At 47.4% G+C, this 13,508-nt stretch overlaps 1 protein-coding gene across 5 annotated transcripts in view; it reads right to left on the reverse strand.

The window, feature by feature from the left end:
• Nucleotides 1-1,967: 1,967 nt before the first annotated feature.
• LOC127471583 (contactin-4) overlaps nt 1,968-13,508 on the reverse strand; it is a 283,238-nt gene continuing 271,697 nt past the window's right edge. For all 5 annotated transcript variants that reach the window (XM_051788645.1, XM_051788648.1, XM_051788644.1 and 2 more), the window contains 9 exons: nt 11,670-11,828; nt 10,788-10,937; nt 10,292-10,362; nt 8,652-8,886; nt 8,042-8,157; nt 7,447-7,633; nt 6,825-6,937; nt 5,346-5,514; nt 1,968-3,745 (listed from right to left, as the gene is read on the reverse strand). In XM_051788645.1, coding sequence (XP_051644605.1) covers nt 3,651-3,745; nt 5,346-5,514; nt 6,825-6,937; nt 7,447-7,633; nt 8,042-8,157; nt 8,652-8,886; nt 10,292-10,362; nt 10,788-10,937; nt 11,670-11,828 — 1,295 coding nt within the window. In that variant the 3' untranslated portion in view covers nt 1,968-3,650. The remainder of the gene's footprint in view (nt 3,746-5,345; nt 5,515-6,824; nt 6,938-7,446; nt 7,634-8,041; nt 8,158-8,651; nt 8,887-10,291; nt 10,363-10,787; nt 10,938-11,669; nt 11,829-13,508) is intronic.

Below are 13,508 nucleotides of genomic sequence, written 5' to 3' on the forward strand. Positions count from 1 at the left end.
TCCATTGAGCCTGAGATGGGCTTAAGCATGTTAACAAAGAATAAAAATGAAGTGTTAATCCAGCAATTTTTTGGAATGTGCCTAAAGAAATGGAGTTCCCAGGTACTACAGACTAAAAATAATTATAATAAATGAGTCAGTTCTCATCTGGGTAAAATAGCATGGCTCCATCAAAATTAATGTAGCTCATTAATATAACAATGTTTGTGCCTCAAACGTGCTTTTAATGGAGGTACCCAAATTTAACAATCTAAAATCAGAATTTCATTAGTGAAATCCTAAAAATGAGACTAAAGAGAAGAATTAATTTATTGGAAAGTATTTTATGTCATGCCTTCAAGTGGCCTAATAAAGAAGATTTCTACATATAATTTCATTCCCATTAATGATATTGCAGAGATTAATGCAATGTATTTAAATATATTTTGCATGTCAGGTCCTTGGTACTTCCAGGGAGGATGAGTCCCCTCTTCAAGGACTCAAGGCTTGATGGCTTGGAGGGCCAGCAGCCAGTCTCGTAGTTCATGCTGGTCAATAAAACCAAGCTGGTGTAAAGCAGGAGTATCTTCATTTACCCAGCTGTTGGCCCAGCCTGCCCACTCCTACTGGGGAACCTCACCTGGACCAGAGAGCCAACAATGCAGGGTGAGGACAACAGTTCCTGGCCCAGCTGCCTCCTCGTGGTCATTATCCTTGGAGTGAAGTCTCCATTTCCAGCAGCACAAGAGTTTGTCCAGTGCATCCAGCTCTGGGGTCCCAGCACAGGAAGGGCTTCGACCTGTTGGAGGCACCAGGATGGTCAGAGGGCTGGAGCAGCTCTGCTGGGAAGAAAGGATGGGAGAGTTGGGATTGTTCAGTCTGGAGAAGAGAAGCTTTGGGGTGACCTGATTGTGGCCTTCCAGGACCTGAAGGAAAAATGGAGAGAGACTGTTTCCAAGGGCCTGGAGCGACAGGACAAGGGGGAATGGGTTTAAACTGAGAGCAGGTTTACATTAGATATATTGGGAAGGAATTCTTCCCAGTGAGGGTGGGGAGGCCCTGGCACAGGTTGCCCAGAGCAGCTGTGGCTGCCCCATCCCTGGAAGTGTCCAAGGCCAGGTTGGACGGGGCTTGGAGCAACCTGGGCTGGTGGAAGGTGTCCCTGCCCATGGTGATCTTCAAGATCCCCTTCCAACCCAAATCATTCTGTGATTCCATGATCCCAGGCAGTTTGCTCTCCCTGCAGTGGGGAATGCAGGGAGGCCACACTCAGGGCTGTGTGTCACATTTTGGCACTGTCACACCAGCCCACACCATGGGGAATCTCCCACAGCACAGAAATATTTATTCCAACTTTCTTCTCTAATCCCAGCTCCCAGCACTGTGCATTCCTCCTGCCATGGCTCTTTCCCTCTGCCTCCAGGAGCACAGCCCAGGAACGTGCCCCTTGCCCACCTCTGGAAATGGCCATTTAAATTTGCTTTTTAAAAATGAAATTGCCTCACTGGGCCATTTGACTTTTATGCTTCCTTACTTGCCAAGTGCAATATTGCTCCTTTGAAAAGCCAAGCACATCACATGGCTCCTGTGCTGCCACCCCTGAAAGAATTAGAAAGGTAGGTTTGGTGGATTTAGTGATTTCAAGCAGTGCTCCCCAAAATCCTCAGGAATTGGTGCTGTACCTGGAGGGGTTTTGCTTGAGGCACAGGGTCAGTGATACTCCAACAGCACCAGCCCCAGGAGCTTGGACAGACATAAATAAACATAATCACCCCAAATTCACCCACACAGACTTCTTTTGGTCAGTTTAGAAGCAGAATTAGACCAGAGATTTATAAATAGGTTTATTTTTTTTCTACCTCCACAAAGTTTTGACTAAAACCAACTCTTGTATCTTCACATCAGTGACAGTCTCAGCAGGCACTGACGTGGAATTTCTCACTGGGTAGAAGGAAACGTGGAGGAAAAAGGCTCCTGGAAGACAGGTATCTTTACAAATGACAGAATATTTATTACCAATACCTTTAAAAAAAGATTACATCTGCTAGATCACTGATAAATATCATTTACACCGGGGAGAAAACTACAGCAGCTTTTTTTTTTTTTTAAACTTCATTTTTCTTGGTTTTGTGGTTTTTTTTGTTTTTCTTATTTTATTTTTTTTTTTTTTTTACATAGAAGTAACCATATCAAACTAAGAAAGGAACACAGCTTGAAATACTGACAATATTTCTCTGGTCAACACCCCTGACTTTTACACAAGTGGAATCCTGATTATGAGTTACTGAATAAATATATTTAGAAGGTCTAAAAGTTAACTGTAGTATTTTGTAAGCAAAAAAAGACAAGTTACAGGCAAATTCAAGCTATCAGGAAAAAAAAATTTAAATAAAATATACCACTGCAGCGCATTTCAACTTGAAAACTGTATAGAAAATTCCGTTGCCTTTGACCAGCGTTTTCCCATCTGAGCAAACTTACAAAATTCCCCCGTAGTAGCAAACAGTCCTTCCCTTAAGAAGAGTTATTCCATGTGGATATTGTAGTTTTCCAGCGGGGCTCTGTTGCCTGCAGGCGTCTGTGAAGAGTTTCTAGAGAAAGGTAAACTTCCTACAGAGACCCCCGGGAGATCCCACCTCCCCTTGGACAAGAGCAACCTTCCTAAGCGCTGTCCATCGTGGAATTCCCATGGATGAGGAGTTGTGTTCCAATGCACAGGCAGAATTCCCACGGATGATGATGACTTGTGTTCCAAAGGCGACGAGCCCGGAGCAGTTTTGTGTCTCAGAGTCGCTGGGCTCTGGTTTCCTTGGGATGAAATCCCCAAACTGAGGCGGGCAGGGCTAGGTTTGCCCAACCCTTCGTGTCCCTGGAGGCAGAGATCCCATCTCTGCAGTCCCTTCATCCCTTCCCAACTGGAAGCTGACAGGGATAAAGCCAGAGCTGTGTCAGGGCAGCAGGAATGGCCCCTCGCCACACGGTGCCAGAGCAGTCGCTGCGTGTCCTGTAGTCCACAACCAACCAAAATTCCTGGGTTTTTGCAACACTCTGAGTATTTCAAGTTTGTCTTGCTTCGACCTACGAGTCAAACCCACCACCCTGCGTGTCAGAAGCACTTGGCTGAACACGAGGGTCGCTGGAACTGCCACGAAATTCTGCGTTAGAAATGGAGTCTGGGTCGGTCCTGCCTTGGGTGGCCTTGTAAAACTGTACAGTGAACTGGCAGCCAATTTACTAAGAACAACTTTGAGCTCTCCGTCATAAAGGAAAAAATTCCAAACAATATTTCCGTGATTATGTCGTCCGTAGCGTTTTATAGCAGAGGAAAAAAATTAATATCTACATCATATGTTAACTTTAAAAAATTCTATAAAACACTAAATATATAATAAAAAATATGCATATAAGGACATATGTAAACTGCTTTGGTAACATCATATTACAGATGTTTTCAGTGCATTGCAGAGTTTCCAAGGAAACTTCAGACAAAGCTATATTTGCTTTGAGGAAGTACTGTATAATGCCATTCCTAAAGAAGCATAAACATTTTTTTTTGTTTCCAGTAGTAAGATGTACTCAAACCACAATATTACTTTAGTACTGGGTGTCTTCAAAACAACTAGCTAAATGTTGCTTATATTATAAACCAGAAGTCCTGGGTGTCATTTTTGTCATAAACTGGAGCGGGCTGTGAGCGAGATCATTATCGTGCTGATGGCTGACAGCGTGCAGGCGCTGGACGTCGACGAGCCTCGGGCATAGGCATCTGAGGAGAGAGGGACACAGGGACAGGGAGAAAGGGGAGAGGGAGAGGAGAGAGAGAGGGAGAGGAGAGAGAGAGGACAAGGAGAGAAGAGAGAGGGAGAGAGAAGAGAGGGAGAGGGAAGAAAAGAGAGAGGGAGAGGAGACAGGAGACATGAAAGAGGGAGAGAGGAGGGAGAGAAAGAGGAGGGAGGAGAGAAGGGAGGAGAGAAGAGAGAGGGAGAGAGGAGGGGGAGAGGAGAGAGGAAGAAAAGCAGAAAGGAGAGAGGGAGAAAAGGAGAGAAGAGAGAGGGAGAGAGGGGAAAAGGAGGGAGGAGAGAAGAGAGAGAGGAGAGGAAGCGAGGAGAGAAGAGAGAGGGAGAGGAGACAGGAGACATGAAAGAGGGAGAGAAGAGGGAGAGAAAGAGAAGAGAGGAGAGAAGAGAAGGGAGGAGAGAAGGGAGGAGAGAAGAGAAAGGGAGAGAGAAGGAGAGGAGAGAGAGAGAGGAAGGGGAGAGGAGAGAGGGTAGAGGGAGAAAAGCAAAGAGGAGAGAGGGAGAAAAGGAGAGAGGAGAGGGACAGAGGAGAGAAGAGAGAGGGAGAGGAGACAGGAGACACGAAAGAGGGAGAGAGGAGGAAGGGAAAGACGAGCGAGGAGAGAAGAGAGAGGGAGAGAGGAGAGAGGGAGAGAAGAAGCCCACAATGAGCAGAGAACACATGTCACCTCTCCAACTGAATTTTTGGTTCAATTTCAATTCCTGCCACTGTTTTGTTGAGGTTACTTTCACAATTACATGCTTTCACACCCTGGTTACTCACTATTTTGTTATTTTTCACAACTGTGCTCTTTTCAAGTTGTTACTTCTGGCCCCAGCCTGGCACAACTCCCACCCTGGAGGAGCAGTGTACCTGCTCGGTGACCCACAGCCTTGAGCCAAATCAGAGCTGGCAGGTGTTCCAGCTCTCCTTCCCTCTCCTGTGCCTGCTGATTAAATTCCTCTGCATGGTTTATACAGTCACAGTGGAGAGAATTCTGCTCTCACCCAGGGTTTTTCACATTGCTGTAATTTTAATGCCATATTCCTGCATTGCAGAGGCTCCTGATTTAATGCAGCTTATAAACTGGGCCATTATTAATGGAAGATGGGACATGGAGATTTTGCAAAAGCCATGTTGTGTAATAAAATACTCTTTCTGTTTGTTCTTCTACACAACCTCATTTCCCTAAATAAATATTTATGCCTCCAACACACAATGGGATATGGCTATACAGTAGCCTTATAAATTTAAAAGCCTCCAACACTGCATTTTGTATTTGGTTATAGCAAATTGCAGTGAAACAATATATTCAACCTATATATGAGTATGGAAGGGAGAGAGTGGAAAGTGTCTAGAGATCTTAAATACAAATATAACTACTTAGGACGGCGTTTCTTATGGTTTAATTTTGGGTTTGGGATGAAATCAGAACCAGGGGCTGCAATGCTGGTCCTCGGCTTTCTGGGTTTCAGCTCCCTGCCTGGGAAATGGATGGAAGTACAGTCTGCCCTGTTGGGATACACAGCCCTGGTCCCTGTAGGACTCTGGCTCCCCATGGAATGGACCCCAATTCCTCCCGTCCTCACTCGATATCTTTGGGATTCGGATCTGTTCGCTGCTGCTGCCGTCGCCGCCGTCGCTGACGGGCCGGATCTCGATGATATAATCCTCGTCCAGGGGCAGGGACAGCTCCACGGAGGTTTTATTGGTTTCTATCACAGATGTGCTGCTCTGCCTGTTCCACCTGTACAACACCTGCAGGGAAGGGAGAGACAACAGGGGGCAGAGAGGGCAGAGCCTGAGCACGTCCAGAGTCGCCGCCGCTCTTTTCCTGCCCCTGATGCTCAGAAACGGTCTGGTCACAGAGGGGACACGTGGGATTTGCTGGGGATGCAGTGCAAGGTCAGGGAGGTGACACCTGCACCTTCACCAAGCTAAAATAAACCCCTGTATAAGTAAACACTTATTTACTGATGACATTTCTTCAGGAAACTGAGTTGGAACATTTCATGCAGTGCCACCGACAGCTTCCCAGAATAAATGACTTTTGCGAGTGACCTTCTAAGATCTGGGAGTTCTATTAATTTACATCATAAATTGTGACATAAAATATAAGATTTCTAGGAATAACCAAGAAAAACAGGCAATGTTTTGCTATGAGTCAGGAAGAAACCCATCTGGCCCTGCTGTCCTAACAAGGAGTTAAAAGAGGACGTTGTAGGAACCCACTAGATGCAGTTTGCTTTTTCAGGGTGACAAGTCTCTCTCTCCCTCTTTCAAAGGACTTCTTAATTTGCATTTCAAACCTAAAATATGTAGTGAAAAGTTGGTCCAGATTGCCAAGGTTCATCTGAGGTTTGGACTAAAAACCCTGAGGAGTTACTTCTTTTTGCTAAGCCCATGCAGTGCAGTAAAGATACTTAAAAGTTAGTGCAGAAATTCAGGAGAGCTGGCACAGGCTCCTCAAGCTGATGCTGCTGGCATTCCAGACTGGGAACAAAACACAAAGCATGGCCAGGTCCTTCATTGTCTCAGACCCTGGTGGGAAATGTTTGCACAACTCAACCCCCAAGGCAAGGTCTGGAAATCAAACACTGACATCTTCTCTGGGCCAAATGAAGCCCTTGTGTAAGGTGATGGAGCTGAATTCTTCCCAAGATTTCTCTCTAGTTCAATTATATCCTATTAAAACTGCTACTAATGAGGATTCTCTTCCTTCTCCTTTTGGCTTTGCTTTCTGAAGGAAATGGGAGCTATTAAAAGAGCATTTTATTTATCTGCAATTAAGGAGCCAACTACAGCCTTTGCAAAGCTTTCACCATGGCAGGAGAGGGGTCCTGGAGGTGGGAGCTCCAGAGGGAGGAGCAGGTGCAGGTCCATGGGCTGAGACCCCCTCACAGGGGTGAGGGGAGCAGTGGGAAGAATTCTTGTGCTCATGTTACACATTGGCATGGCCTCTGTTTTTGGGGGAATGCCCCAGGTTTTAACCTGGAAAACCATGAAAAACATCTTGTCTGGTCTCACTACAAACCCCAGTTTGACACTGGGCTGGTGGAAATACTCACTTTGTAGCCTCTCACTTCTGACTCGTTGTCCAGTGCTTTGACCTGGTCCCAGTTCAGGATGATCTTGGAGTCGGATGAATTCCACATGATGTTCCCAGGGGGCTGACTCGGTGCTACACCAAAATACACAGGGCATGCTATCACTAAGGAGCACAGTTTCCCAACTGGATCCCTCCCAGCACCAATGAGGCTTCTACCACCAGAGCTGAGCCTGCCTGGAGTCCTTCCCTCTGGAAAGCTAACGAGCTCTTTCACTGATCTGTGTCCTCCAGGTCACAGCAGGTGTGACACGACACAGTGCTCTCAATGAAAAAAGGATTCAGTCAGTTGTTCAACATGCCTGAGCCCAGAAGAAAAAAGCCCTCTTGAACGATGAGATAAATATTTAATTTGTCTGCACAGCTGTGATTTGGGTTTTGCATGCTCTGCTTACTTAACACCGGGGACAGGAGCCTTCCAAAAGAAAATTGAGCAAAAAGGCCGAGCCTGGGAAGGCTCGTGCACAAAAACCTGGCAAAGAGAAGTCTGACAGCTCTGGCAGGGTCAAGAGGGTTTGAAAACGAGCGAGGGGAGCCCTGGCAGAGCCCCCCAGGCCAGAGCCCCCCACCCTCCCAACACTCACGTGGCTTTTTGGTGGTGACGTTGACGGGGGCGCTGGAGGGGCCGGTGCCAGCCGTGTTGTAGGCCCTGACTGCCAGGTGGTACAGGGCATTGCCCCTCAGGTTGCCGACCTTTGTAGAGGTTTGGTTGCCGACCGTCCGAATCCTTTTGGCGTTTTCTTCCTTCTCGTCGTGTCGCCAGCACCTGACCTGGGAACAGAGCAGGGACGTGCCCACCTCCAGCCTGGCAGCACCCTTCACTTCCAGCACTAACTGTGCCCACAGGACAGATCCTGCATCCTGCCCCATCCCTTCCTGTTCCCTGCTAGGGACCGGCCTGGCTGCAGCGCTCCCTCCCCAGGAGCTCGGGCACTGCCTGGCCATGGGACACCTTCACACAGGTCCCCCTCCAAGCTCTGCTCTCCATTTCCAGTCAGATGTGTCATTTTTAACCACGTGAGAGAATTCTCTGCTCACTGAGGAGGCAAAGGGAAGCACATCCACCCCAGGAACACACTGGCCCCAGGGCAGGAGGAGCAGTACCATGGGGACTGCCCAGGATGTATCTCCACATCTCGAGGCTTATTACTGAAAGGATCCTGCACTCTGTCTCCATACCTCATATCCCTGTATTCTTCCTTTGTGCTGGTTCTCCCAAGGGGGAGCCCACGAAACTTCAACGTCTGAGGCGGAAAGACTTCTGGCCAAAACGGTGGTTGGGGCTCTCGTTGGCTCTGTGTGGTTAAAAATAAAAGGAAGACTTTTCAATTTTATGTTCAATTAGTCCCAAGTGTCAAGGGATTTATTTTCTTCACTGCACGAGAAAAGCAGCAAACAAACGTGCACGTTTCAAACCCAGGGCCTGTCAGGCTGTGCTGGGCAGCACTGGCTCCTCCACCTAAGAAATAATATGTCATTGCTAAACTCAGCCCAGGATACCATGTACTGTAATTAGGACAAGTGGGAACATTTTCTAATCAGTGGCCATTAATTCATGCTAAATCTCAGAGGAATTCTTTCCAGATTACATATTACTTTTCCATTAATATCAAAAGATTTCATTATGATTAATGTTATTTTAATGACTACGAAAAGAATTCATCACTGCTCGCCATTTATTAGAAATCAGAGCAGGGGCTCAGGTATCAAAGGATATGCCAAGGTGGAAACTAAACCCTCCCAGACCCAGGGAGGGGGGGAGGAGGGCGGGGTGGGCTCCTGGTTCTACCTTCCTCTGCGGAGTAGACGACGGTGACGGGGCTGAAGGACCCTTCGCCCTTGTTGTTGTACACCCCGACCTTGACCTCGTAGGGCGAGAAGGGCGGCAGGGTCTCGTTCCTGAACACGTATCTGGAGGCATCGGGGGAGGCCACGACCGTCTGCATCCAGCTGACGGTGCCGAAGGGCCGGAATGCCACCACGTAGCCAAAGCCACCCCCGTTCTGCAGCTCCTCGGGCACCGTCTGTGGGCAGGAGAAACACAGCAGTGGCTGTGGGGGAACCTTCAGCAATGGCACACACTGATCTGCCCCTCTGGGTGCTGCCTCTCAGTGCTGCTAAAGCTGCTGTTCTGAAGAGAGCACTGGACATGGGAGGTGGATGGAGTCCTGAATTAACCCATCCTGCCTTTCTGCTCCTTCTCAGAGGAATGCAGCACCTCCAGAAGACACTTCTCCTAAGACCTAATTCACCTTCCTCTACTGACTAGATGGAGCCTCCATTATTGATCTAATTTTAGGCACTGCCATGACTAAGAGTCTGAGGTCTGTTGGGGTGAACCAAGGACATGGTTCCTGCTTTCCCATGTGTAGGTGCTCTTGTGCCTTTGGAATCGCATGTGAAGCCCTGAAGAATATCCTGGACACACTGACACTCCCCACTCTTAGGCTGTCAGCCCCTTAGAAAGCTGCATTAAACCAAAAGTATTCAAATAATCCCTAATGATGGGCCACTCTCCCACAGACGTGGTGCTGAAGCCGGTGCAGGGGTTAGTTCTGCTCAGTCCTGTGTTTTAAGGCCACATCAGCCCATAAAGGAAAGGCCTCTGGACATTTAAACCAGTGAAACGACTGTTCTATCAAAACACAAATTATATTTTGTGCAAATTACGACTCAAACCAATGTCTGCTGTTCTTGCCATGTGTGTTTCTGAAACATATTGCAGTATCTTTAGGAGACACGGCGTAGCTAATTAGCCCAACAGAGGAGGAAATTTAGCACATTGAGCCACGTGGCGAGGACAAAAACCCATTTATAGGTTTTTAATAACCTTAAAAATATCTCTGGCGATTCATTCTGCCAGCTTGGTCAGAAATAGTGCTAAATGGAAGTGTTATCATGGCTGGTGAAGTTCATTATTAGGAAAAATATGCCAGCTGCATCGCATCACAACAGGGAAATATGAGCAGACAAATGACTAAAGTTCTAACCCCGTGTGCCTCATGGAATATTAAACATTTTTCATCTCTGTATCTCCTCGTGCTGGCTGCCATGAGCAGCACTGAGAGCCGGCATGCCTTGTGCTGGTTCTTAACTGTTTGCTGCCTGACATCCCATATAGGATGAGGGATGGAGCTTGAACCAGCCAGACTGGTCAGGATGTGCCAGTTTTATCCCTCAGGTGTTTCTGCCCATCTGTGTTTTGCTGTAGGGATGTGTTGGGGCTCAGGGGGAGCTGAACTGGTGTCCCTGTGTCCCTTGCCCACCACTTCCCTGCTGGTTGCCCTGCACAGGGGCCTGGGGAGGGAAGTCCTCTGGTTCCATTTTAGTAGCTGGGCTGTTTTAATCACATAATCTGCACTTTTTTTTTTTTACTGCAAACCACTTGAAATCTCCAGGAGCTTCACTGGGCTCTGGGCTGAGACTCACCTCCCAGGTAATGACCAGCTCAGACTTGCTCCCTCCACCTCCACTGACATTAGCTGGGGTCACTTCAGGAACTGCAAACAAATAGAGGCAGAGGAGAAATGTGACAACTTTGAAACCATAATAATAATAATAGCACACTGAGGTGGAACAGACCTGTGCAGTGACAGGACTCTGCTGCCCTTCCCCTGCTGGTACCAGGAATGCCATTAAAGTGACTAATTTACCATGGCAAACAGCACATTAAAAGTATGTCAATAATAGTATATTAAAAGTATGTCAATTAACTTGTGTATTCAGTCTCTAATTGTTTAGTTTAAACATTTATCTTCTATAAAGACGGGCTTTTATTTATTTTCCTATTTCATATTTGGTTCTATTACAGGCTAAAAAAGAACAGAGCAGCCACCTGCCAAGGGTTGCCCATAACTGAGGGATCTCTTGGCACTGGTGAGCATTTATTCCACAAGATTTAAGTGTGTTGCCCACCCCTACTTACGAGCTTCTTCAGTTCTTCTCTTCTCTGAGGGTCTGCTGGGCTCCCCGATCCCGATCAGGTTGGCAGCCACCACTCGGAATTCGTACTCCACCCAAGGGTTCAGCCCCACCACTGTGGCTGTGAACGTCCTGCCATCGATGACCTCTGGAACTGGAGACAGCCGTGGGTCAGGAATGCAAGGAAAGCCACTAAAATGTTCAAAGCTCTGAGAAAAAGGCACAGAGAAATCTGATTTCCTTAAAAGCGAGCGTTTAACGTAAATACAGAGCGAATAAGGACTGATAAACCTTTTGTCATCTTTCTAACTGCAAAGATGTCCAAGAGGTAGCATTAGACCACTGTGTTTTTAGCCCAGAAATCCCTGCTATTAAAGAGTTTCTTTTAAGTTGCCACTGTTCAAAAACAAAGTGTCAAGACAACAGGTTTAAAGCGTTTTTATTTTTCTCTTTTTAAAACACACTGTTCCCTCTACTTAATGGTTACTGGAACAAAATTAACCTCTGACGGAATGAGCAATTACACCATGGGATTTTTCCCTCTATCAGGGAAATAATTCCACTTTAAGATAGGCCAGATGACACGGGCTGTCCCTGAGGGATGTCTTTATAGACCACAATTACTGTTGTATATCTCCAGCGCGGCAACAAAGGAGAGGAATTCATTCTGTTTTCCCTTAAACATTCATGAGAAAAATGGATGAGTAATAGCACTGACTGGACCCTAAATCTTTGGGTTGCCAAACCTGAAACTAGTTAATAAGAGCAGTGCTCTGCAGCCAGGGAAATTGCTTCTCACATCAGGGAGCAGAGCTGGTCCACGTGTGCATCCCGATGGATGTGTTTTCCAGCAGCGGAGCTTGGAGGGGCCCAGTGATGGATTTACCTGTGCTCACTGCCTGCCAGCCCACCGAGAAGGGGGTCCTTGCTTGCACCACGTACATGGTGATGGGGCTGTGGTTGTCAGCCCCCGGCCTCCAGGACAGCTGGGCCGTGGTGTCCGTCACCTCGTCGATCGTCACGGCCTCGGGGGGGCCGGGGGGACCTGTGGGAGCATCGCAGGAGAGGGGTGGGTGAGGTGGGTGAGGGGGTTCAAGGGGTCATCTTCCCTCACTCAGGACAGAGAAGTCCCTGCAGAGGAGTCGGTGCAGCCCCAGCTCTCATTGCCTGGATGAGACTGGGAGGCACTGGGAAAACACACCAGCACCATTCCCAGAGAGATACACCAGCACCACGGATACACCAGCACCATGGCCAGGGAGACACATCAGCACCATGGATACACCATCACCATGGCTGGGGAGACACCAGTATGTTCTGCTTCACTGCTGGGTTCTTCTTAACCAGTAAAGGCAGCAGGACACACCAGTCAGGGAGAGACCTCTCTCCTCTCTCACATGGCCATTGCTCCTGGGAGTGGTACCTGAGGTGCAGCCTCTTCCCATCTCAGAGAATCTCTGAATGGTTTGGGTTGGGAGGGACCTTAAGGATCATTTCATTTCACCCCCTGCCATGGGCAGGGACACCTTCCACTGTCCCAGGTTGCTCCAAGCCCCGTCCAACCTGGCCTTGGACACTTCCATGGATGGGGCAGCCACAGCTTCTCTGGGATCCTGTGCCAGGGCCTCCCCACCCTCATAAGCAAACATTTCTTCCCAATATCCTATCTAACCCCTCCTTCTGTCATTTTGAAACCATTCCCCTTTGTCCTGTCACTCCAGGGCCTTGTCCAAAGTCCCTCTCCACCTCTCTTGGAGCCCCTTTAGGTACTGGATCAAGGTACCCTTTAGGTACTCAAGCAAACTCTCCTCTTGCAACTCACTCTGTGGACTAAAAGCATTCTCATGTGATATTCAGAGAGCTGGACATGGTTAAATATCTAAAATACCCTGAAATCTTCCAATATCCTGCCTTTAAAATGAAAGTTCAGCAGGTCTAGCCAGATTTAATTTCTGAGAAATTAAAACTTTAAATTGTTTTTGCTGGGGGGAGCAGCCACGTAACACAGGCTCAGGGAGCAGCTGGTTCTTCTGCTGCTACACCAGAGAAATGGAATTTCACTGTATTCTTCACAAATTGCTCCTACTGACTGGCAGAGTTTGAAACAAGTTGCATTCACTTCATGGTTGGGAATAACTATGATTTCTGTATCATTGTTTCATATTCCCTGAGATAAATAATTCTTTTTTTTTTCTAGTATCTAATTTTTTTAACTTAGTATCTCTTATTATTTTGACACAATTTCAATATTTTAAAAACTTCTAAAAATTATTCTCAGGGCTCTATTGATGCACCAGCAATTCACCTCCTGCTCCTGGTCTCACAGCCCAGGGATATCTCCCTGTTTCTGTACAGCAAAACTCTCAGTGCAGCTGTGGGATCACTGGCCTGGATGAAGACATCCTGTTGGTCACAGAAAGCCAGAATGGTTTGGGTTGAAAGGGAGATTAAAGCTCATCTCATCCCACCCCCTGCCATGGGCAGGGACACCTTCCACTAGCCCAGGTTGCTCCAAGCCCCTTCCAACCTGGCCTTGGACACTCCCAGGGATGGGGCAGCCACAGCTTCTCTGGGCAGCCTGTTTCTGTGTTTTACCACCTTCAGTATTTGTAACAAGTGACAAGATCAGTATTTTATCATCACCAAGGGTCATTTTCTTGTGAGAATTTAATGTTCCTCCTGTTTGTTTACAGAGGCAGCACTAAGGAAATTACCCAACTGAGGT

This window comes from Manacus candei, unplaced genomic scaffold (genome assembly GCF_025592945.1).
Source record: "Manacus candei isolate 608988 ecotype Guabito, Panama unplaced genomic scaffold, ASM2559294v1 h1tg000025l, whole genome shotgun sequence".
NCBI lineage: Eukaryota > Metazoa > Chordata > Aves > Passeriformes > Pipridae > Manacus > Manacus candei.